At 44.6% G+C, this 21,102-nt stretch overlaps 1 protein-coding gene across 4 annotated transcripts; it reads right to left on the bottom strand.

Annotated features, from left to right (window-relative positions):
• Nucleotides 1-3,504: 3,504 nt before the first annotated feature.
• Nucleotides 3,505-12,313, bottom strand: LOC103723320 (condensin-2 complex subunit H2). 4 transcript variants are annotated; one of them, XR_005511727.1, is made up of 12 exons: nucleotides 11,893-12,313; nucleotides 11,688-11,787; nucleotides 8,583-8,683; nucleotides 8,357-8,499; nucleotides 7,770-8,223; nucleotides 7,488-7,663; nucleotides 7,213-7,395; nucleotides 7,029-7,127; nucleotides 4,771-4,872; nucleotides 4,493-4,651; nucleotides 3,884-4,387; nucleotides 3,505-3,734 (listed from the first exon to the last, which is right to left on the bottom strand). XR_005511727.1 is itself a non-coding variant. In XM_017846697.3 (11 exons), exons 1-11 carry the CDS (start codon nucleotides 12,089-12,091, stop codon nucleotides 4,043-4,045), a joined length of 2,052 nt encoding a protein of 683 aa, XP_017702186.2. In that variant the 5' UTR covers nucleotides 12,092-12,313; the 3' UTR covers nucleotides 3,757-4,042. The 4 variants fall into 4 exon arrangements, 3 of the variants coding, with proteins under 3 accessions (XP_017702186.2, XP_017702185.2, XP_038981933.1); XM_017846697.3 differs by lacking the exon at nucleotides 3,505-3,734 and having other exon boundaries at nucleotides 3,757-4,387; nucleotides 7,029-7,124; nucleotides 7,219-7,395; XM_017846696.3 differs by lacking the exon at nucleotides 3,505-3,734 and having other exon boundaries at nucleotides 3,757-4,387; nucleotides 7,219-7,395.
• Between the last annotated feature and the right edge of the window lie 8,789 nt (nucleotides 12,314-21,102).

Genomic DNA, 21,102 nt, shown 5'->3' on the forward strand with positions numbered 1-21,102 from the left:
GAAAATTCCAAAACATATATTATTTTACAAAAAAAAAAAAATCTAATCCAATTTCTTTTTTCTTTTTTTTTTCTGCAGGATCAATCATTAGGTAGTTTTTTGGTGGAACAGAAACGCCAATGCTATTGGATTTCTTTCATAAGGTACGGAGCATGCGCAAAATGCAAGCGATGCTACTTTATGGTTGAATGAATGCATAAAGACAGGAGATCACGCAGCTCATATGCCCAAAGCTGCGCCGCCCTTGGCCGTTGTGGTCTTAAGGTACTGGGGCAAACTCGCTTCCCATACATGCTGGAATCATGGCCGGCTCAACTCTAGGCGACTAAGGCGGTCGCCTAAAACCCCTGCCTAAAAAAGGTCCACCGTAGAAAAGGCCTTAAACATAAAATAGAAAAGAAAAATGTCTCTCTTATGAGTTCGCCTTAGGCCATTCCACTGCAGGAAAGGCTTTAAAGACAAAACGATCTTAGGCTCCCAAATATATTGGGCCGCTTCTTGTTGGAATGCGTCCTGCTCAACATAACAATCCATTATAAGTCGACGAATGCAACTGACCTTTGATCAAAAGCATAATACTGTTCAAACTCATCAGATTCGGAATTTATAGCTGCCAAAAACTCAAAGCGTACTCTAGCAAGAATACTAATTAAATATCAACCATAGTCAGGGAAGCACAGTTCTAATGCAGGACTGCAGCAAAATTCCCCACTGGCAAAGATTAGCAAAATTGCGAAGCCTCTATAAATTCTGAAGCATGCTTTATCATTCGCATTGATAAGAAAAAGCACTTGGGATGGAGAATTATACATGGGCACTTTCCCCTGATGACCTAAAAAATGGTCAAAAACTTCAAATGTCTGCAAAACAGGCTGCTCGAATGGAGAATACATCAGACAATACAAAATTAATAGCAACCTATTAGCGACCAGACAAGTATTCTGATATTCCAAAAACTTCAATGAGGGAGAAAGAGCCAGGACTCGGGCCTAAACTCTATTTATTTTTAATCAAACTTCGGAGGGTGCCTATAAAAAATTTGATATGTTTTATCCAAATCTGGCCCATGATCAGTTTTTTTTTTCTTTTTAAGAGATATCTGACCATATGGAAATACTTTTGATACATTGTATCCTAAATTTCTTGAATAATATTGACCGTCTGATCTTAATCAGGTGGTGCAAGTTCCTATAGGTCAAATAAAACAATCCCGCCAGTGAACTTTAATTTAACTTTATATTGATTAATATATATCTATTCTACTAACTCAACTAACTCCTGGCCGTCTCCTTTTCAATCCATGATTTCCTGTCCTAAATTTTGCCAGTTAAGCCCAATATCGAAGTTCGAGCTGTTTACTAAGTAGTTGAATAGGTCTCACAATTATTGTTAAAACATGAGAGAATATATCTGATTTGTCACGATTCATGGAAAAGCCTTGAATTCATAGACCTAGTAATATTTTAAGAAAATTATCAACCAGAAGTTCTTTCTCTAAAAAAAATTGGATCATATAACCATAAATAATAAATCATGTCTGGTTTTTGAATAACCAATCTTGTACTTGTCTCTAACCACTTTGTCTCTTTTCTAAATTTCATCAGAGGTGAATTGTTTATACATTTATCAGTTCTTTTAAACATGTATTTTGATATGCCTTGACCTAGCATTTTATTATTCAGGAGTTACATTCATATATGCATACATATAAGCATGCATACAACATGCCAACATACATACACTAAGAATCAAAGAATATTTTTATAAATTATATAATATAAGCATAAATAACTTTAATATGAGTGTGGCAAGATCATTTGGACGGCACAAGGCAACATTGTACATCAAAGAAACATGAGAATTGAGGATGTTGGAACCGAGTACTTGATCGATTTACTTAGCATATTTTTCTTTGAGAACTCATGGAAGGATAAGAACGAGATGATGCATGGCTTGTGCACGATCCGGCACAATCAGTCTCAATTGATTGACATGATATTAGCATGGAAGATGGGCAGATGGCGAGTCACAAGAAATCCACTGTACAATTCGCTTACCACTACCAATATGTACCGGCTATCAAGAAATTGAGGATCACCGACCGTCAAAAACTAGTGTGGTGGCTGATGGAAAGGTTTCGAAGGCATCGTTTTCCTCGAGGACTTGGAGACCGTGGACTGTGCTCCTTGGGCGTCGTCGTCTTTACAGCGTCTTATACTGTGTTCATGAATTACTCAAGAGTGGTACAACATCCCCACTTCACGACTTCAGTATCAATCTTTCAGAAAAACTGCATTCAGTAAAGAATATTTTTATTTACTGGAAAATCTGCTTGAGGGTGACAGTCCACTGTGGGCAAAAAAATTCTTCCCCCTCACATACTGCTAGCTTGGCAATACAGTTCTAAACCATCCCTCATTCGGCGCGCCGATTCCGGAAGCCATTCCATTCCACAGCATCTCTCTCGTACCGAATGGTGAAACAGAACTTTCTTGCATTACTCTTGCACTTACGTATATTGATGATTTCTTTCCAGCAGAAGTGTAAGAGGACTAGCAGATAAGTGAGAATATATCATCCCAACAAGTATGACCTTTTTTTTTTCTCGAAAAAGAGCTCGTGTGCATGTTTATCAATGATAAGGTTGACTTTTTGAAGTTGAGACTCATCTTGCAATGCATGTATCATATGGTTTGTTTAATGTTTCAAGTAGCTTTTGGTTTAGTTTGGTCATACCTCCAAACTGAGATCAAAAAGGACGACCACCCCTGCTTTATATATCCCAAAATTCCATACCAGCCTCATTCTGGCACACTGAGTAAGGCGAAACGGAGGAAGGGGAAAGCATGATCTTTGGTGAATTTGCTAGTAATCCCATGAAACCATCGTGCAGCATGCTGTTTAGTCTAGACCCAGCATTTACAGCAGCAACCTAACCAGGATCCAAGTTCTTGATAAACCTCATAGGCAATTATGATGCAAAAGGAGCCAACGAGATCTAACAGGTTATGTCACTGATAGCAGTTGAGGCATGGCCACGTCAAGAATTGTCTAAAAAATCATGCTCGGTTTCTTCTAGCAAATGTAAGCATCACCAGAGCTTAGAAACAGGGCACTTTCATCATTTCATAGCTCAACAGCAAGAACTATAAACAAACCAGACATTCAAGTCATAAGTTGGATTAAACAACCACACTGGGAGAGCTGTTCAGTCTTGCATGCAAATATTGGCAACAGTTGCAAGGAGCTCTACCAAAAAATTCATCACTGGGAAAGTAGGTACAAGTTTCATTTGAACATATGAATCTCTAGTATATTGTGCAAGAGCCTGGCTAAGGCTGCCAAGTGCTGATTGCCCATAATATCCACATAAATACCTCATTTCTAGTTACAAAAAGAAATGTTATTCTCTTCATATTATGCTTCGAGAAACAAAGTAATGGACTGCAGTTATCAAATGATATTTTGTAAATAAAAAAAATAAATGACAGGAAAATTTTTCTCTTGGACATTTTAAAAGTTCAAGGAATCATGGACATCAATATATTACTCCTTGCTCTTTAATAAGCATTAATGGTACCAGAAAAGAAAAAAAAATATTAAACATTTTTTTACCCACATTGACAAGTCATATAGATGTTGTAAGCGCAAGAGAGAACTCACTTGGAACGCAACTCTTACCTTGTGGAGAAGTCATCCATGCAGCTAGAAGTGTTTCATCCTTTAGACAATATCTTGATAGAAAGTGAAACACAATTCAAAAAAAGAACCTGTTTAGATTTATATATTGGGGCATGTATGCTATTGCATACTAACAAGGATGGACAACCAAGAAATAAACCGATTAATGATTATACATACAGGAAGTAAAAAATATATATACCTGCTTAGACCTAAGCCATAAATTAAAGTGTTGTCACCTGCCAACTTGTTAGAGGGAACTGGTACACTGAGTTATACGAGTATGGCACTGCTATATGACCTCCAGACCATTCAGCAGCCATGTTACAACATCCTCAAATTAAAAACTAGTTGTTTTATGTCAACCAGCAGATTGCAAATCCAACTGATCTATAAACCGAGAAGACCTCCTTCTCTTCCCCTCAGGAGTGCACCTGATAACACTGCCCTTCCCAAGCTTAAGAGAGAACCTGCCATTCTGATGCAATGATTTTAAAGGTGAGGTGGCCTCTGAGGTGGAGGAATTTGATTTTATGCACTTTTTCCTCAAAGGGGACTTAACTCTCTTCCTCGCCGAACGGTTCTCCATTTCTTTTCTTCTTCTGTCATCACAAAGAAGTCTAACGTGGAAGGGATTCACAGCTGTGTGACAAACAAACTCATTGCTTCCTGGATCTCTTTGCAGATCAACGCTCCCATTGTTCACCTGAAATCAATATTGACAGCTGTGTTCAATATATCAAGTTGCTCAATTTTTGTTCACTGGAACAAGTATGCCAGTATAAGCTTGCAAGCAGAAAAAGGTAAACACCAGCTGCAGAAGTGCAGAAAATGTCCTTGCAACATCATGCTTTGTTTGGCCCATCACAATATCTGTAAAAGGCATGGTTCCTCCACTGTCCACTTCCAAGCAAAGTTTGTCCATGATTCTCTCACCATATAAGTGTATGTCAAAAGGAGGGTGTGTATCCTGTCAAAAAAATTCCCTATCAATGGAAGAAAATAGGGAAATCCAAATAACCAGAAGAGTTCTTTGGCGCATATAGATCAATATTGGAAGAGAACAGAAGTCATTCTCCTTCAACTCACTTGATCTTCCAGGGTGTGTTCAATCCTTTGTTTCCATGTTGAAACCCGTGCTGCCAAATCTGTCTGCTTCTCTGTTTCAGCTATGCTAGCAAGAAGGGCATCCTGAATCACGACAGGATAGATTACTAAACCAGCATCAGAGGATGTCAGCCACAACATAGCAAAAACCTAGAAAATGACAATTATTGTATACCACAATTGATGGAATTGCAATAGTTTACCAAATCATGTTTCCCAATGACAGGTGTCTGAAAATAGAGTCTGCCTATTATATTGTGCAGCTCTGCTTAGGCAGCTAAAAATACAATTAGTTCATTAACATAAGTAATAGTATTATATTGTAAAACTCCATAATACAAGATCATCCATGATATCATCATATTTAAAAAAGAGATGACATCTAGAGACCAGAGTTTAATTCATCCTCAATTAGCAATGAACTACTGTAGCTCTATCCATGGCCATTGCCACAAAGCAAGATAACCTTATATCAGGAAAATTGGATGAGACTCTTTAACCATAGTGGTCATGCAGTCACATTATGGTTCAACTTCTGACCTACTAAGCTTAAAACCAAGTTCGTTTGTGCACCAGCTACCTTGTAAAAATTAAATATGCAACATTCTTGACGAAAAGAAAAGATACATATAAAAGGTTAAAAGGATATGGATGAATAAAACACATGCCAGATGAAACAACATGAAGAAAACGCACAACGGGGGAGATAGAAAAGAGAGGGAAGAAAACCATGGACAACGGTCTGACTTATGAGGTTATGCACCACTTTGTTATTATAAAATAACGAGGGTATACAACAGTCTGGTCCCTATGTATATCCATTGAAAGGTGCCCAATGTTGCATGGATTGACCTGATTTCAAGAGGTCCAAAGACGTGGTTAAAGTGCAATATATATAAAGAATAGTAAAAACAACTGATGACATAAAAATGTTACTAGTCTCTTCAAGCTTCTAATAGCATCCAATCAGTTATCTTCGTTCTGAATGCTTTAGCAAAACATAAACAAGTGTAGATTAGTTAACTATACAAATTGCAGGCTGTTATTACAAAATGCCTTCCAAGGGCCGTTAATTTTAATTTTCATTTCTTTCATATAAGCCATTAATATTATAACTTCAGAAGTTGCATGAACAAATTGCTTGGTACTCAAACTTTCAGGACCTAAGTCCCCCATATAAATGCATAATAACCTCTGGTTGATCTTTTATTTATTGAAGTTTCCTCTAGAGGTTTCCTGCCCTAAACATCCTGCATCCATCCTTCGTAAAATAAAGCTGAGCTTTTTCAGTGAAGAAAAATAGAGTACAAAATAGACGACAACTCAAATAAAGCTGAGCTTTTTCAGTGAAGAATGGTAGTAAATATTTTCACACCATGTATTCATGTAGAATCTTCTGCTTCTGGACGAGTTTTCAGACTTCCCACAAAATTCTGAGATAACTCTAGAAAATAGTAATGCGTATCCAAACCAACAGCTTGCTTCCATGTTTCATTGAAAGAGGATGGTTTAATAACTCTTTTTGCATCACTGCCTTCTACCCTTCCAATGAAGGCACCACGAAAAGACTTCGGAGTGAAAATCAAGGTATGAATAAATTAATAGTCGGTTGATATGTGGAATGAAAAAAATGAGACATGCAAGTTCATTTGCCTTTTTGCTGACCAATAGGGACCTCAAAATTTTTGGATCTGTAGAACTATAAGTCAATGATGGAGTTCATCAACAAGGAAATTTTCAGTACTAGATCCATTTTCCTCTCAAATTGATAAAGAAACACTTGTTTTCTGATCCGCAGATATTTAGAGAAGCAGATGATATACCAGCCACATGTAAACCTTTGTATCCATCTTTCTATTTACACTGCCTTATGGTATATGGTCAGAGGCCGGATGGAACAATCAATATGTTCCAAAAAGATCAAGTAGCGGGAAGTCTTATTAAACTAGCTCGGATTGGGCTATTACATGTCAAATCAAGTCATTCATCAACCATTTAATCGGGAAAGGCACTGTGCAATTGGTTATTAGAATGTAAAGCTACAATAGTATTTGCTATCACCAGTTTTTTTAATGAAAAAACATTTACAGATGTTGCAATATCCCTTCAGAATCACCTACTGTTCAAGAAATGAAGACTGGATAGCATATTATACATTATAATGCAACTTGGGTGTCCATAATACAGCACATTCGTACATATAGAAAGAGAAACAAATAAATAGATAAATAAATTGTTACCAGATGTGAGCGACACAAATCTTCAAGGGTTGCATGAGAATCTAGATCATCCTGTGTAAGGCCTTCACCATGATCACAAGTCGAAGCATCATCACTCTGCTGCAAATGATCACATACAACATGTCCCATTAAGCATAAGCTTAATACTTGACAAAGCATAAAGTAGAGAGCAGAGCTCACATACACGAACCTTCCTATGGCGAAATGGTGCTTCTGTGTCCATATCATACATAATGTTTGGCAGATCAAGGTTTGAATGATCAAAATCGAGAGGGTGATTTTCCCCTCCATTATCATCATTTTCATCCTCAAAAACAGCAAAGTTATCATAAGTTTCTTGTTCTCCAAAAGTAAGTGATCTTCTTAGCTGCAAATATGAAATCAATCATAAATTCAGGAAGAGTGAAGATAGGTAAAGGTCAGTACTGATACACAATACAAGAAACTTCCTGCAAGCACCTTTTCAAAGAGGGGCGGGGACCGAGATGCACGTAGCCTTTCTTGCAAACGGAGTTTTACTTCAAATGATGCTTCAAACTCTTGGCCAATGATACCGTCCAGTTTTGCAATAGGAAACTGAGAAGTTGAAGTGTTTTTCTTGGCATTATGAACCACCTGCCTTCCAAAACCCTTAACTATTCAAGAGAGGAGAACAAGAATATAATTATGCAACAGAAATTATAAAGAAGAAATAGGGAAGGAAAGAAAGATATCTTGGCAAAAAGAAAGAAATTAGCATACTTTTTCTGAATGGTTTTACTTTCAAGTTCCCAGGTTCATGAGGATTTAGAGGCTTCCATGGATCATCATTATTATCATCAGAATCATCCATAACATCTGAAAATCCTAAATTTGGTTTCTCTACATGGCACATATCATCATCGGGATGATCAGTGTCAACATGAGGTCCGGACCGATGATTATCATTGTTAATTTCAAATGCATGGTTATTCTCCATAGTTGGATTTAGATTGACGCCTTGGTTCTTCCCAATACTTGATTTATGAGCAGTTGCCCCAAATCTTCCTGTTGGAGAAGTTAAAATATTGTGGCGAGTTTTAGACCTGATCGAGCTGCCTCTGTGAAGTGCAATGTTTTCTTTACCAGCAGCATTTGTCTTTAAAAAATCATAAACAGCTCCTGCATCGCAGGGGTCCAACAGAAGAAAATCGCTGAAACAATCACAGGTTGCTAACTGCACAAAACATGATCAAACGACAGCATCAGAAAAGGAGATAAAATTGTTTATGCAATGGCAAGATCAACATAATCAGAAAAGGTGATAAAATTATGTAATGGCAAGATTCACATGATCGACATAATATTACCAGATATGATTCTAATTCACTAGCATCACCACTGGTATCTAAACAATCTCCTTCTAGTACAAGCAAATTGGCAGGAGGCTTCGGAACATGCTTTGAAGTGTCATCTTTATCAAGCCCACCATCCAAACAATTCTTTGCTTCAACTGCTTGTGTAAACCAATCAGTTGCTAAGTAAGTTGATTGACCTTGCTTTAAAAAAAAAATCCAGAATGCAATTTTTCATTACCAGGCACATCATCTAACCCCAAAAATATCTCATTCCCTTCATTGATAACTGCACCAGATTCACCATCAGGATGAATGGAAGCATTTTCTTGTTGATATTGCCTGTTCACAAAACCTTCTTATAATAGATATAATGACATAAAATCACTATCCAGGAGAAATGAAAAGAACAATAGCAGAAAAGAACTAAGTTATAGGATAACGGTAATAGTAAGTAACAGGATAATATGAACATGATTATTAATGTAAATTGCAGATCTTAAGAATAATAGTGCAACTAAACTAATATTAATGCTCTCAGACTATGGAAGGGATTAATCCAATTTTAAAAAGAAAAAGAAAAAGTTTTAAATTCCCAGTCATTAGTCAATCATCCCTGTAAATGTTCCCATCATTTTACTTTCTTTAGTTGCTAAGCAACTCAAACTGAAGATCAAAAGCATGTTGTAGGCTACCATGAAGTTTCAATGCTCCACCCTTTATAACCCAAGTAAAGGTTGTTAGAAATATTAAGGATCTTGGGTTTACCTTTACAAACCATAAATAATATAACATATTACTTTGAGCCATTGACAACGCAAGTGAATGCTGACAAGAACCTCCAATCATCAGACAGAGACTTTTGATCGTGAGTATAGAATCTACAATATCGAATTGAAACCGTGAGATCACGAACAAATAGTGCAACTTGATCTTCTCTCTCCTGACTTTCTTTCTTTATGCTTATGGTTGTGATGGGAAACCTAACTTTCTTTCTTTATGCTAATGGTTGTGATGGGAAACCTCATAAGCTTTGACTCTTCCCACATGAGTCACAATGTTTGGCACTTCATCTTCCTCTTAGACTCAATGTATTACATTGAACATCTTAATTGAATCCGATTAAAACCATTCTTTATATCACAAAAAAATTCTTCATGTACCTTATAGAGTTTTGTGATAACATTAATGTGTGGTCATGAGGGCCACTAATTCTAATATTAAAATTATTCTTTATATCACAAAAACTCTTCATGTACCTTATAAAGTTTTGTGATGACATTAATGTGTGGTCATGAAGGCCACTAATTCTAATATTAAAATTATTCTTTATATCACAAAAACTCTTAATGTACCTTACAGAGTTTTGTGATGACACTAATGTGGTCATGAAGGCCATTCTTTATATTACAAAACTCCTCATATACCTTATAGAGTTTTGTAATGACATTAATGTGGTCATGAAGGCCACTATTTGTAATAAAAGTCATAAGAAGTGCAATTCAAAAAGTTAGCTGAAACCCCCCCGAATCTAGAGCCGTTTGGCGTTCCAACCCAGTCCCAACAATGCATTTCTCGGACCGAGAAAGCGGAACTGCTTGACGCTGCAATATTAGAACTCATTAAAGCCCGATTCGCATCATTATGCTCGATAAAAGGAATGAGGGAAGCTCCAATAGAAAAATATTGGAAGGAAAAAAAGCTGTGAGTTGCAAATTGCAAACAGCAGGTTTCCACCCTGTAAGAATTCAGCTTCCCCTATGAATCCACTTAAACCACCTTACCGTGAGTGTCTCCATCTTAACAAACAGTGCGCCATCTAAATATCCATAACCTTAAATATATCATGGTGTAAATAATCAATTTCTCTAAATTGCAATACGAGGCCCATCAGCACAGTCTCCTATGGCCAATCACAAAGTGTATATAGCCTTTAAAATCAAAAATCAATCATGTAATTTCACTCTTCCATCTTCATATGCGCATTTGCTGCCTTCTTTCCAAATATTCAGCACTTTCTCTTGTCAAAACCTCAAAAATGCCTTGAATTTTAAATCCAAAAATATGAGAGAATATAGCTGCTTTGTGGACTATGGACATGCTTACTACTTTCTCTCCAGATGTTCAACAAGTTCTTCAATGGTATACTCACTAAGAAGCCACGGGTCAATCTGGCTGAAGTTCAATATAATGAAAATAAACTAGAGTTACAAACATTTTAGAAACATTTAGTCTAAATGGAGATATCTCCAACTCATCTTCAATAAGATGGCATAAACTTTGAAAATAAAACTCGGACTATCCAATTATTTGTTGTAAACCATTCTTTAATTATAGAAGGAAAATAAGAATAATTAAAGAAACTATAGCTATTATGAAGGTACTTGCCCATCGTAAGACATGAAGAATATATACTCTTAATCCACACTCACTGCATAACAATCAACAATTAAGTGTAACTAGTGGATCTTAATGCAATACAAATCTAATTCAAATATTTCTCGGTGCTAGTGGTGGACATGCATCCCATTAAAGATCACTCTCCTTGCATATTGATTCCCTTGTAGGGCATGTTTGGGTGCCTCTGGATACCATTACATTAAAGGGGAGGAAGACATGGTAAAGAGGCAATACCACAGAATAAGAAAGAAAACTATCCCGCCTCTAATTTTTTTTCTCTTGGACAGCATCCTCCTTTTGCTTCCAGAAGAGAGACATGCTGTTATTTGATACAAGATTTTTCAAGATGGAAAAAAGTTAATCTGAAGAAACTGCAATTTTTACACAGTAAATTTTCTAGCCACCTAAACAACAAATACTAAAATTTTCTTATGTGATATGCATGATATATCCATCCTATGCATCGTCAACAGGCCCTTAATGTCGTTGTTTAAGGAGTTCTAAAATTTATTCTTTGTCTTTATTGAAATGTACCACCTTAAGACTAATGTCATGCTAATACACTTCAATTACATTACATATAATGCAGTCTAAAAAATATAACCTTTCCTTTCTCACTCTGCCTGGTAACCTTTTATAGGCTACTGATGGAACCTGATGCAAGTCAAATGACTACTTTTGCTCTCTGCACTAACTGCACCCAATGCAAGTGAATATCTGATTTTCGCTCTCTGTTTTATCTAGTAACTTTCTCTTAAACCAACCTATCATAAGAACATTTTCAAATAAAAGAACACTCTTTCAACCAAAAGAAAAATATCACAAGCAAGAAATTGCTCACAAGATTTAGTCAGGTTTTATGAAGGGAGAAGGGGGATTCCAAATAAATCAGAGTGCAAGATACTCAGCATCAAGCAATGCAAAGGGCAAGCATCAGAATCCGCACCTCTTCAGTGAAAGAAACTCCAGCGCATGCAATACCAGTGAATACAAATACTCTACTTTGCGGCTATACACCTGAACTGAACCTTGGAGCAGCAGCGCAGCTACACCAAGAATCCCCATTCAAGAAAAATCACGAAATAAACCAAACCGAAAAATTGATAAATAACAACAAAAAAGATAAATTTGCTAGGGTTCCCGTATCAAACCTTCTGCAAAGTTCACAGAATGGAGCGCGTGGTCTTGGTCGGACGGTATCTCGCCGGAGCAAATCATCAGTAGGTACTCTTCAAGATTCTTGGCAAGATCGACTTCCCAATTCGATTGCAGGTCACGGTTGGGCTGGAGGACGTGGAATCTGGCTCCCCCAGCCTCGCTGGTCCCCGGAAGATCCTCTCTATCGTCCATCTTCGAGGGGCGCGCAGACCAGAGATCTATCGGTCGCCCTACCTCCTTCACCCCATCCCGAAAACCCTAGATCCCGAAAAGAATTCCAGCAAGAACCGGCGGAGAGGTTCTTGCGGACCGTAGGTTGGGCTTTCGAGCCTTCGAGGTGAAACCCTAACGGATGCGAAAGGGAGAGAGAGAGAGAGACGAGGGGAAAAACTTGGAGGAGAGAGAGAGGGGAAGAGAGTTTTGGTTTTGGGAATTCCCGCTCGCTCGTTTAAACAGGGGTGCGCCGGGGGGCGCAGTGCGCCTCACTAACATGTACGCACTTTGTCAGGTGTGCGGCGGCGTCCAGGACCGTTGGATGGGAGTTCCCAAGCGTGTTAATTTCCGATTCGAATCGCGTGCGGTGGAGGGGATCGTTTCCGTTGGCTTTCGAGTTGCCGACTTTTAGTAGCTCTTTTGATATTTCTGAATGTTATTATACTAATCAGACCTTTAGCAGCTACAACATCTTGGATTCTTGACCTCATCAAAGCCAGATTTTTCCAAATTCATGACTTAACAACATATTTTTGGTACAATCAACAAGAGATTATACTTGCAAAGTAGGTATCTTAGCTCTTAATTGCTTGCTCTTTTAAATTTTGTTTCATGGTAAGAAAGAAAAACATCATATTCCTCCAATTTTTTTTTGTAAAATGTATGATTTAAATTAATTAAAAATAAATTTATGCATGAGAATCAGAAAAAATAGAATATTAAAGAATTGAAAAGAAGGATCAGTTAAGGAAATTAATAATATAAATTTTGTGCGATTCATCACGTAAGAAGCATTATTAATTTTTTTTGTGAATATATAAATTTTTAAAAAATAATAATAAATATAATATTCACCAACAATCCGTTTCCATCTCTTCTCCAGAAATAAGTGGGATATTTTTTTACAAAATTGTGCTCAATTTCTTAGAGGTCTTTCGTTTATTCACATTTCGATTTAGAATGCTTAACGTGAGAATTGATATTCTATACATAGATATGGGATGCCAAAATAGAAAAATATTGTTGAATCTCAAAAAGTCACTTAGCATGTTGAGTTCTCGGTGCGTCCTTTTAATTAACATAATTAAGGATGCCACATGATGAAGCAAAGTAAATAGCACGGGTTCGTCGAGTAATTCTTATGAGTGATGTTTTCAAGCTGTTTCTTCTTTTATTTTATTTTTGGTGTGGCAGATCACGACTCTTTTAATGTTTGGAGGTGTGATCATTCGATTAACGTAATCACATACACTGGCTACTAATACGTGTGTGTTGCTGGAAATTGGACCCGGGGACAATCTTCGGTCGAGGGAGAGGGAGCTGCGGGTCACCACGGCGGGGCGACGACCAGTCGGCGGGCGGCGTCCTCCGTTTGGGGTGGCCGGAGAGAGGGAGCAGGGGATCCTCACGGCGGGGCGGCGATCCGTCAGCGGGCGGCGTCCACCGTCTGGGGTGCCTGTAGGCAAGCCGGTGGCCGGGTTTTCCGGCGCCGGCCCTCCGATGCTCAAGTCAGGGAGGGGGCAAAGTGTGTAGAGAGGAGATAAACAGTGTTTGTAGGGCACGGAATTTTCCAACCCCCTCCTGAGAAGCCAAGGCTCCCTTTTATAGGTGGGGGTCGGTTTACCTGTGATGTAACAGGGCGGGGCCATAGTACGGCTCGGCATGCGGCTCAGGTCGGCGCACGGTCAGGCGAATCATTGTGCTGATGTCGGCGGTGAGGGCGTCGTACGACCCGAACCAGTACGCTACCAGGCGAATCATTGCATTGGTGTCGGAGGTATGGCCGAGATCAGAGACTTATCATGGTTGACCAGACTCTGCTGGGCTAACTTGCCGTGGAGAGCTGAGAGTCCGTAGATGACAGGAGCCATACGCATTAAATGTGGAGTAAGCCGGAGATCCGCATTAATTGCAGAGTAGGCCGGAGATCCGCATTAATTGCAGAGTAGGCCGAAGATCCGCATTGATTGTTGAGTGAACTGGAGGTTTACAGTAGCCATGCGCAATAAATGCTGAAGCAGCGGCAGGATATGGTCCTCGGTTGGACCTCGGAGGAGTACGGTCGTAGTAGGTGGCTGACAAGGGTAGACCTTGAGCATCAGGATTTTCCTAGGTCGGAGGTCTCGAGGTCGGATGTCTTGAGGTCGGGCGTTCCGAGGTCGGACGCCGACTTTGACTGTTCAGGGTCGGCGATTGTGCGGCTTCTTGGGGGCATTCGTGTCACTTGGGGGGAAAAATCTTATTCCCCCAACACTACCCCCGACTTCCGAGTTCGAGCGGCTTGCGGGCTCGGACGTGGGAAGTAAAGTCTATCATTAAAGTTGGGGGGCGAATCTCGTCCGCGCCCTCGTGTTTCTCGGAGTTTTCATGGCGAGACCTGCGCCTTTGGGCGTTTCGAGGTTGCTTTATTCAGCGAACTTATGGTGGAGCTCGTATCCTTACGTTTCTCGGAGCGGATGTAACGGGGGTGGCGTCTCTTGGATCGCCAAGATCGCTTCGTACGGCGGACCCATGATGAGGGTCCTCGGGCTCAACGAGGCGGCGCCTCGATCCCGTAATCGAGACTCCCCGCTTATCAATGAGTGTGCCGTTACGGGGTTCAAAACGGACACGCGGCATGACCTAGGGTCGGACGCTTCCGATCTCGTATTACTGGATCATGGATCCGGCGAGGTGGAGGCTACATCGGGGCTCCACGTGCCCCAGGGCCTTATTAAATGAGGGGAGCGGAGGTGCCGTCCGCTCGTTCTTCAAGGCGATTCGATTCTGCGGACCCATAATGAGGCCCCGAGGTCCGATGGGACAGGGCTTCGATTTCGTACCCGATTTATTGATCCGGAGTGAATACGGTGCCTCGGCCTCCGAGGTCGACACGTGGTGCAATCCGGTCGGGGGATGGAAACCGACCCTGCCGATTTGGGCCGTCAAGGGGGTCTATATAAACCCCTCGAGTTTGCCCTAAAGGTTTTATTTGGCTGCCTCTTATTTTTGTTGTCTTTCTCCCTTGCTTCCTTCCTCAACCGAACCTCGCCGTCGGTGCCCGGAGCAATTTCCGGCGATGTCCAGTAGGTCCCTACCCTGTGATTGCTAGGGTTCCTCTTCTCTTTTCCTCCCAGTTTTTATCCTCTGCTTTTAATTTTATTTCGCTCTCCTGTGAAATGGGTCTTGGTCCGGAGGAGGTAGGGTCAAGTCTATCAGGGGAGGAGTTGGAGTTAATCCGCTCCCGGTTTTTCTTCCAGCCCGGGTTTCGTCTCGAAACTGCGGGGCCGGAAGACAGGGTGACGCAGCCGCCCCCAGGTCGAATCGCGGTTTACCGCGAGACGCTTTGGGCCGGCCTACGGTTCCCTGTTCACGAGTTCGTGAGCAACTTGCTAGTCGAGTACCAACTCGTCCCAGCACAGCTCGCTCCGAACTCGTGGAGAACCATCATCGGGTTCCTCTCCCTGTGTCTCGGGCATGGGATCCCGATTACCGTGAGCGTCTTCCGTCGGTGTTTCTTATTAAAGAAGAACCCGGCGGACGCGGAGTGGCTATACTTTGCCTTCCGAGGCGGTATGTCGCTCTTTCACGGGGCCCCTTCCTCTATACATGAGTGGAAGGGGAAATTTTTCTTCCTCGCGTCCGAGGCGCCGTGGGGGTTCAATCCGAGGTGGGGACACCCTCGGTTGAAGGCCCTCAACAAGCTCTCCGAGCCCTCGGGGAGGGAGCAGAGGACCCTGGACTCTCTCCGAGCCCTCGGGAAGGGCTACGACCTGACCGAGCTCCTACGGGAGGATGCCCTGGCGAGCGTGGGTCTGAGCTCGGCGCGCCCCGAGGGTAAGGGTAGTTACATTACTTGCTTTTCTTGTCCTTTGTTTTTACTGCCACTGGTCTGACACTTAGTAAAATTTTTGATTTCAGATATTCCCCATATGCCGACCAGCAACACATCACTTTTTTTCCGCCTTAGGAGGCGAGAGGCCGAGGCCGGGGGAGCTATGCCCCAGCCTCGGAAGAAGGCGAGGTCGGCCGGCGCTTCCACATCGGCCGGGACGAGTGGCCTTGAGGCGGGGGCCTCCACAGCCGACCCGAGGCGGGCGCGGGTCGTCAGCGACGCGGGCCCAGCGGCCCCTCCTTGCCTTGCCCCCATTGCCCAGCGGGAGGGCCCGGCTTCGGGTTCCTCACAGCGCTCGGGGCCCGAGCCGACCAGGGGCCCTGAAGCAAGCGGCCCCGAGATCCCGAGGCCGGACGTGCCGAGCTCCTCAAGGTACTTTCAAGAGGAGTCGGATGAGCTGGACTCCCCTATCCCCGAGGGGAGTTCAGCTATTCATGATGCTGAGGTCGCACGCGCCGTGTTCCGGCGTGCGATGCTTCCGGCGGACCGGGCCGAATTCCGGAACATTTCGCTGGAAGAGGTCGTTGACAGTACCTACTGCAACACCGCCCGGGTAAGTCCTTTTCTCGATTTCCTTAAAGTTATTAGCGAATCCATATGTTTTTAACTCACGATCATTTTGTCTCTTTCTTTACAGCATGTTCACGAGCTCGACACCCTGGTGTTCATCGCCCAGGGATGTCAGGAAGAGACCCGGCGGGTCAGCCGGCAGTTGGAGCCGGCTAAGAAAAGGATCGCCGAGCTGGAGGCGGCGTTGGCCGAGGCCGAGACTCGGCGAGAGGCCACCGAGGCCAGGCGCCTCTCTACGGCGGAGGCGCTTGAGGAGGAAAGGGCTGCTCACGCCCTGACCAGGTCGGCCTTGCGCGCTTGGGGGAGGTCCAGTCCGAGGTTGCGGGCCTCAAGTACGAAGACGGAGTCTCCCGCCTTAAAATCGAGCAGCTCGAGATTCGGGAGAGGAGGGCGCTCGAGCGAGCCGAGAACGCCGTGGATCTCTTTAAGGGGTCGCAGGAGTTCCGCGATATGCTCGAGGAGGAGACGGTGGACGGGTTTCTCCGGGGTTTCGAGAACTTCCGGCAGCAGATGGCCCGGTTCTGCCCCCAGTTCGACCTTTCGACGGTCCGTCCGAGGATGAACCTGGGCTACGGGTCCGACACGGAAGACCTTCCTGCCATTTTGACATCCGAGGCAGGATTGTATGAACAAGATCCCGCCGAGCCTTCGACGAGGGCGGCCGAGACGGACGGCGTCCCGGAGGCGGCACCGGCGGCCGAGACGGACGGCGTCCCGGAGGCGGCACCCGAGGCCCCTGCCCCCGACCCTGAGCCTGTGACGGCTGAAGGTCCCGAGGTCATCACTGTGCCAGATGACCCCGCGGATGTTGCTGCCGCCGCTTAAGACTTGGCGTATTTTTTCATGTCAGCGGACGAGACTGTGGAGGCACAGGCGGAGAAGATGGATCCTTCCCTGATGCTAAAGAAGCGTGGGCAAGACAAGTTAGGGAGAAAGAAAGGTGCTGACTTGAAACGGGAAGGGGGATGGCATGATCTGGGAAGTGCTAAGCCAGTTGGAGAAAACCCCGAGCCTGTGCTGGCTGAAGGTCTCGAGGTCATCACCGTGGACGACCCCGCGGATGTTGCTGCCGCCGCTTAAGACTTGGCGTATTTTTTCTTTTTCATTGTATCTGAGGTCGGCTCTTGAATGGCCGACCTCCAATTTTGTAATTGGCCTTTCGGCCCTTTGTCAATGAAAAAATACTTTTGTCGTTCTGTGCTCGTCTTTCCTTTTCTTGTCGTGAATGAGGCTAGAGCCTTAGCCAACCGCCTCGACGACCTCTAACTTTGTATTTTAGTTTTCGGGCTGCTTAACGAAGTTGCCCTTTTTCCTGAGTTATATCTTGGCCTTCTCGGATTTTAGTCATTCCGACCAAAGGGAGCTCCGAGCTTAGGTTTCTAGAAAAATTCTCTAAGTCCTATAACTCGGATCTTAGAATCGCAGAATCTGCCATGCCTGGCCTTTAGGCTACTAAGGCATCAGAGTCGGGCCTTAGCCCTTCAAGTAAGACCGAGCTAGGTCTGTGCGTGCCGTTATTCGGGGGGTCTAGTCGGGTTCCCGAACTCAACTCCGGACCCTTCGCGGGGAACGTGGGCTAATAATCAAGTTATTGCCGAAGGTTTTCATAGTTATCGTTCTCGGACTCTGCCGAGATTTCGGTGAGCAAGGCTGGGATTTTCAAAGATTGCCTTGGTATTTGTGTTTGGCTGGTACACTCGCGGCCGGGACCACTTTCTCAGCTAAACATCGGAGTTTACGCATGGGGGCCGTGTTGGGCCCTAATTTATGAAGACTTTGTACAAATTGTGGAGATTTGATGAGCGGAGCATGCATAATGTGGTTAGGAGATCGGTCTTAAGCCGACCCATTGGAGAAGCCCGACTTTGGGGCGAGATAAGACTCCAACGTTGGATGAGATTCCGCTTAGCAATATGTAGATAAAATTTGACAAGGAGGGCGTCGAGTTAGATGTACCTCTTGCCTTCTCAGAGTTGTGCTTCACATGGCGGAGTAGGTTGCCTCCCTTCCTCGTCGACCTCCGGAGTCATTTTTGACTTCAAGGGGGCTCGGGCTTCTCACGGACCCGACGGCACCCGCCGAGGTTGAGAGGATTTGGGGAGACTTTATTGATTTGTAGCTCTTTGCGAGGTCGAGGGAGCTTGAGACCCTATGGTCGGACCTCGGGGCGCCCCAACCTTGGTCGAGGGATGTCGCGTCAGGTCGGCGGGTCTGTGCACGCTTTGCTGACCTGTGGTGCCTCCCGAGGTCGAGGGAGTCTGGTTCTCTACGGTCGACCCTCGGGGCATCCCGACCTTAGTCGAGGAATCGTTCGTCAGGTCGGCGGGTCTGGGCACGCTCTACCGACCTGCGACGCTTCCCGAGGTCGAGGAAGTTTGGTTCTCTACGGTCGACCCTCGGGGCATCCCGACCTTAGTCGAGGGATCGTTCGTCAGGTCGGCGGGTCTGGGCACGCTCTACCGACCTGCGACGCTTCCCGAGGTCGAGGGAGTCTGGTTCTCTACGGTCGACCCTCGGGGCATCCCGACCTTAGTTGAGGGATCGTTCGTCAGGTCGGCGGGTCTGGGCACGCTCTACCGACCTGCGACGCTTTCCGAGGTCGAGGGAGTCTGGTTCTCTACGGTCGACCCTCGGGGCATCCCGACCTTAGTCGAGGGATCGTTCGTCAGGTCGGCGGGTCTGGGCACGCTCTACCGACCTGCGACGCTTCCCGAGGTCGAGGGAGTCTGGTTCTCTACGGTCGACCCTCGGAGCATCCCGACCTTAGTCGAGGGATCGTTCGTCAGGTCGGCGGGTCTGGGCACGCTCTACCGACCTGCGACGCTTCCCGAGGTCGAGGGAGTCTGGTTCTCTACGGTCGACCCTCGGGGCATCCCGACCTTAGTCGAGGGAATCTTGCGCCAAGCCGATGTCTCATCGTCCTGCGATACTTCTCGAGGTCGAGGGAGTTTGGGACTCTACGGTCGAGCCTCGGGGCATCCCGATCTCAGTCGAGGAATCTGAGGATCACAAAACGACCCAACATTAGAAGAGAATTGTAATCATTGAAATAGGCGATTCATTCATAGAAAAGAGATTGAATCTATGGTCCCGATCGTCTTAAACCCCATGGGGTTTCATTGGTAGTACACTCGTAGATTCTCAGAGTTCCAGCTTCGCGGGATCAGAGTCCCCTCCAGGGACTTCAATTTGTACGCCCCTGGTCGTTGTACCCGGGCGATTTGATACGGCCCTTCCCAATTTGGGGCGAGCTTTCCTTGCTCGGTCGGTTGAGAAGCCTCGGCTCTTCTGAGGACGAGGTCCCCCACTTTGAAGAGCTTGGGCTTGACTCTGGAGTTGTAGTATTGGGCCGTTCTCTGTTGGTATCTTGCCATACGAATCCGGGCGACCTCTCGTGTCTCTTCAACGAGGTCCAAGTTGCCCCTGAGCTGGGAGGAATTGGTATCAGGGTCGTAGTGCTCCACCCTTGGAGAAGGAAGGCCGATCTCTAGCGGGATGACGGCTTCAGTGCCGTATGCTAGGTTGAAGGGGGTCTCTCCTGTGGGCAGTCAGAAAGTAGTCCGATACGCCCAGAGGACGTTGTACAAGTCCTCGACCCACTGTCCTTTGGACCGATCAAGCCTAGCCTTGAGTCCCTGCAAAATAGTGCGGTTAGTTACCTCGGTTTCTCCGTTTGTCTGGGGATGAGCAACCGAGGTGAAGCGGTGGTCGATGCCGAGCTCAGAGCAAAATTTCCTGAAATGGACATTATCGAATTGCCGACCATTGTCGGATATAAGGATACGGGGTAGTCCGAATCTGCAAATTATGGACTTCCACATGAAGTCCCGCATCTTTTGCTCGGTAATCCGGGCGACGGGTTCGGCCTCGACCCATTTGGTGAAGTAGTCGATGGAGACGACCAGGAACTTTCTTTGTCCGGAGGCTAGGGGAAAGGGCCCCAGGATGTCGATCCCCCATTGGGCAAACGGCCAGGGGGCGATGATAGAAGTCAGCAGGTCCGAAGGTCGGCGCTGGATATTGGCGTTTCGTTGACACCGATCGCACCTCCGGACGAAATCCGTCGCATCTTTCTGGAGCGTGGGCCAGTAATATCCTTGCCGCAGGATCTTATGGGCCAGTGCCCGACCCCCCAGGTGATTTCCGCAGATCCCTTCATGGACCTCTCGGAGGGCATAGTCCGCCTCGGAGGGGCGGAGGCATCTGAGAAGGGGAGAAGTAAATGATCGTCGATAAAGCCTATTCTCGTACAAGACATACCGGGGGGCTTGGCGCTTGATTCGGCGAGCCTCCGTCTCGTCATGAGGTAGGGTCCCGTCTTGGAGGTAGCAGACGAGCCCATCGATCCAGCTTGGCTCGGAGTCGATGCACATGGTGGGCTCGGGTTCCTCCGTGCTGGGGATCTGAAGATACTCGAGCGTTGTTCCCTTGGGAAGCTCGCTCATGCGGGAGGTTGCCAATTTGGACAGCTGGTCTGCCCTGAGGTTTTCCGCTCTGGGAATGTACTGAATATTGAAAGAATTCAGGGCAGACGTAAGTTCCCGCA

Source organism: Phoenix dactylifera, chromosome 4, assembly GCF_009389715.1.
Source record: "Phoenix dactylifera cultivar Barhee BC4 chromosome 4, palm_55x_up_171113_PBpolish2nd_filt_p, whole genome shotgun sequence".
NCBI lineage: Eukaryota > Viridiplantae > Streptophyta > Magnoliopsida > Arecales > Arecaceae > Phoenix > Phoenix dactylifera.

Excerpts from the sequence above, each read along its gene's own strand:
- LOC103723320 (XM_039126005.1), bottom strand. The coding sequence starts at position 12,091 with ATGGACGATAGAGAGGATCTTCCGGGGACCAGCGAGGCTGGGGGAGCC. Across the intron at positions 7,396-7,487 it reads CCCCGCCCCTCTTTGAAAAG|CTAAGAAGATCACTTACTTT; the intron begins GTGCTTGCAGGA and ends TCATATTTGCAG. Across the intron at positions 4,652-4,770 it reads AACACACCCTGGAAGATCAA|GATACACACCCTCCTTTTGA; the intron begins GTGAGTTGAAGG and ends TTTTTTTGACAG.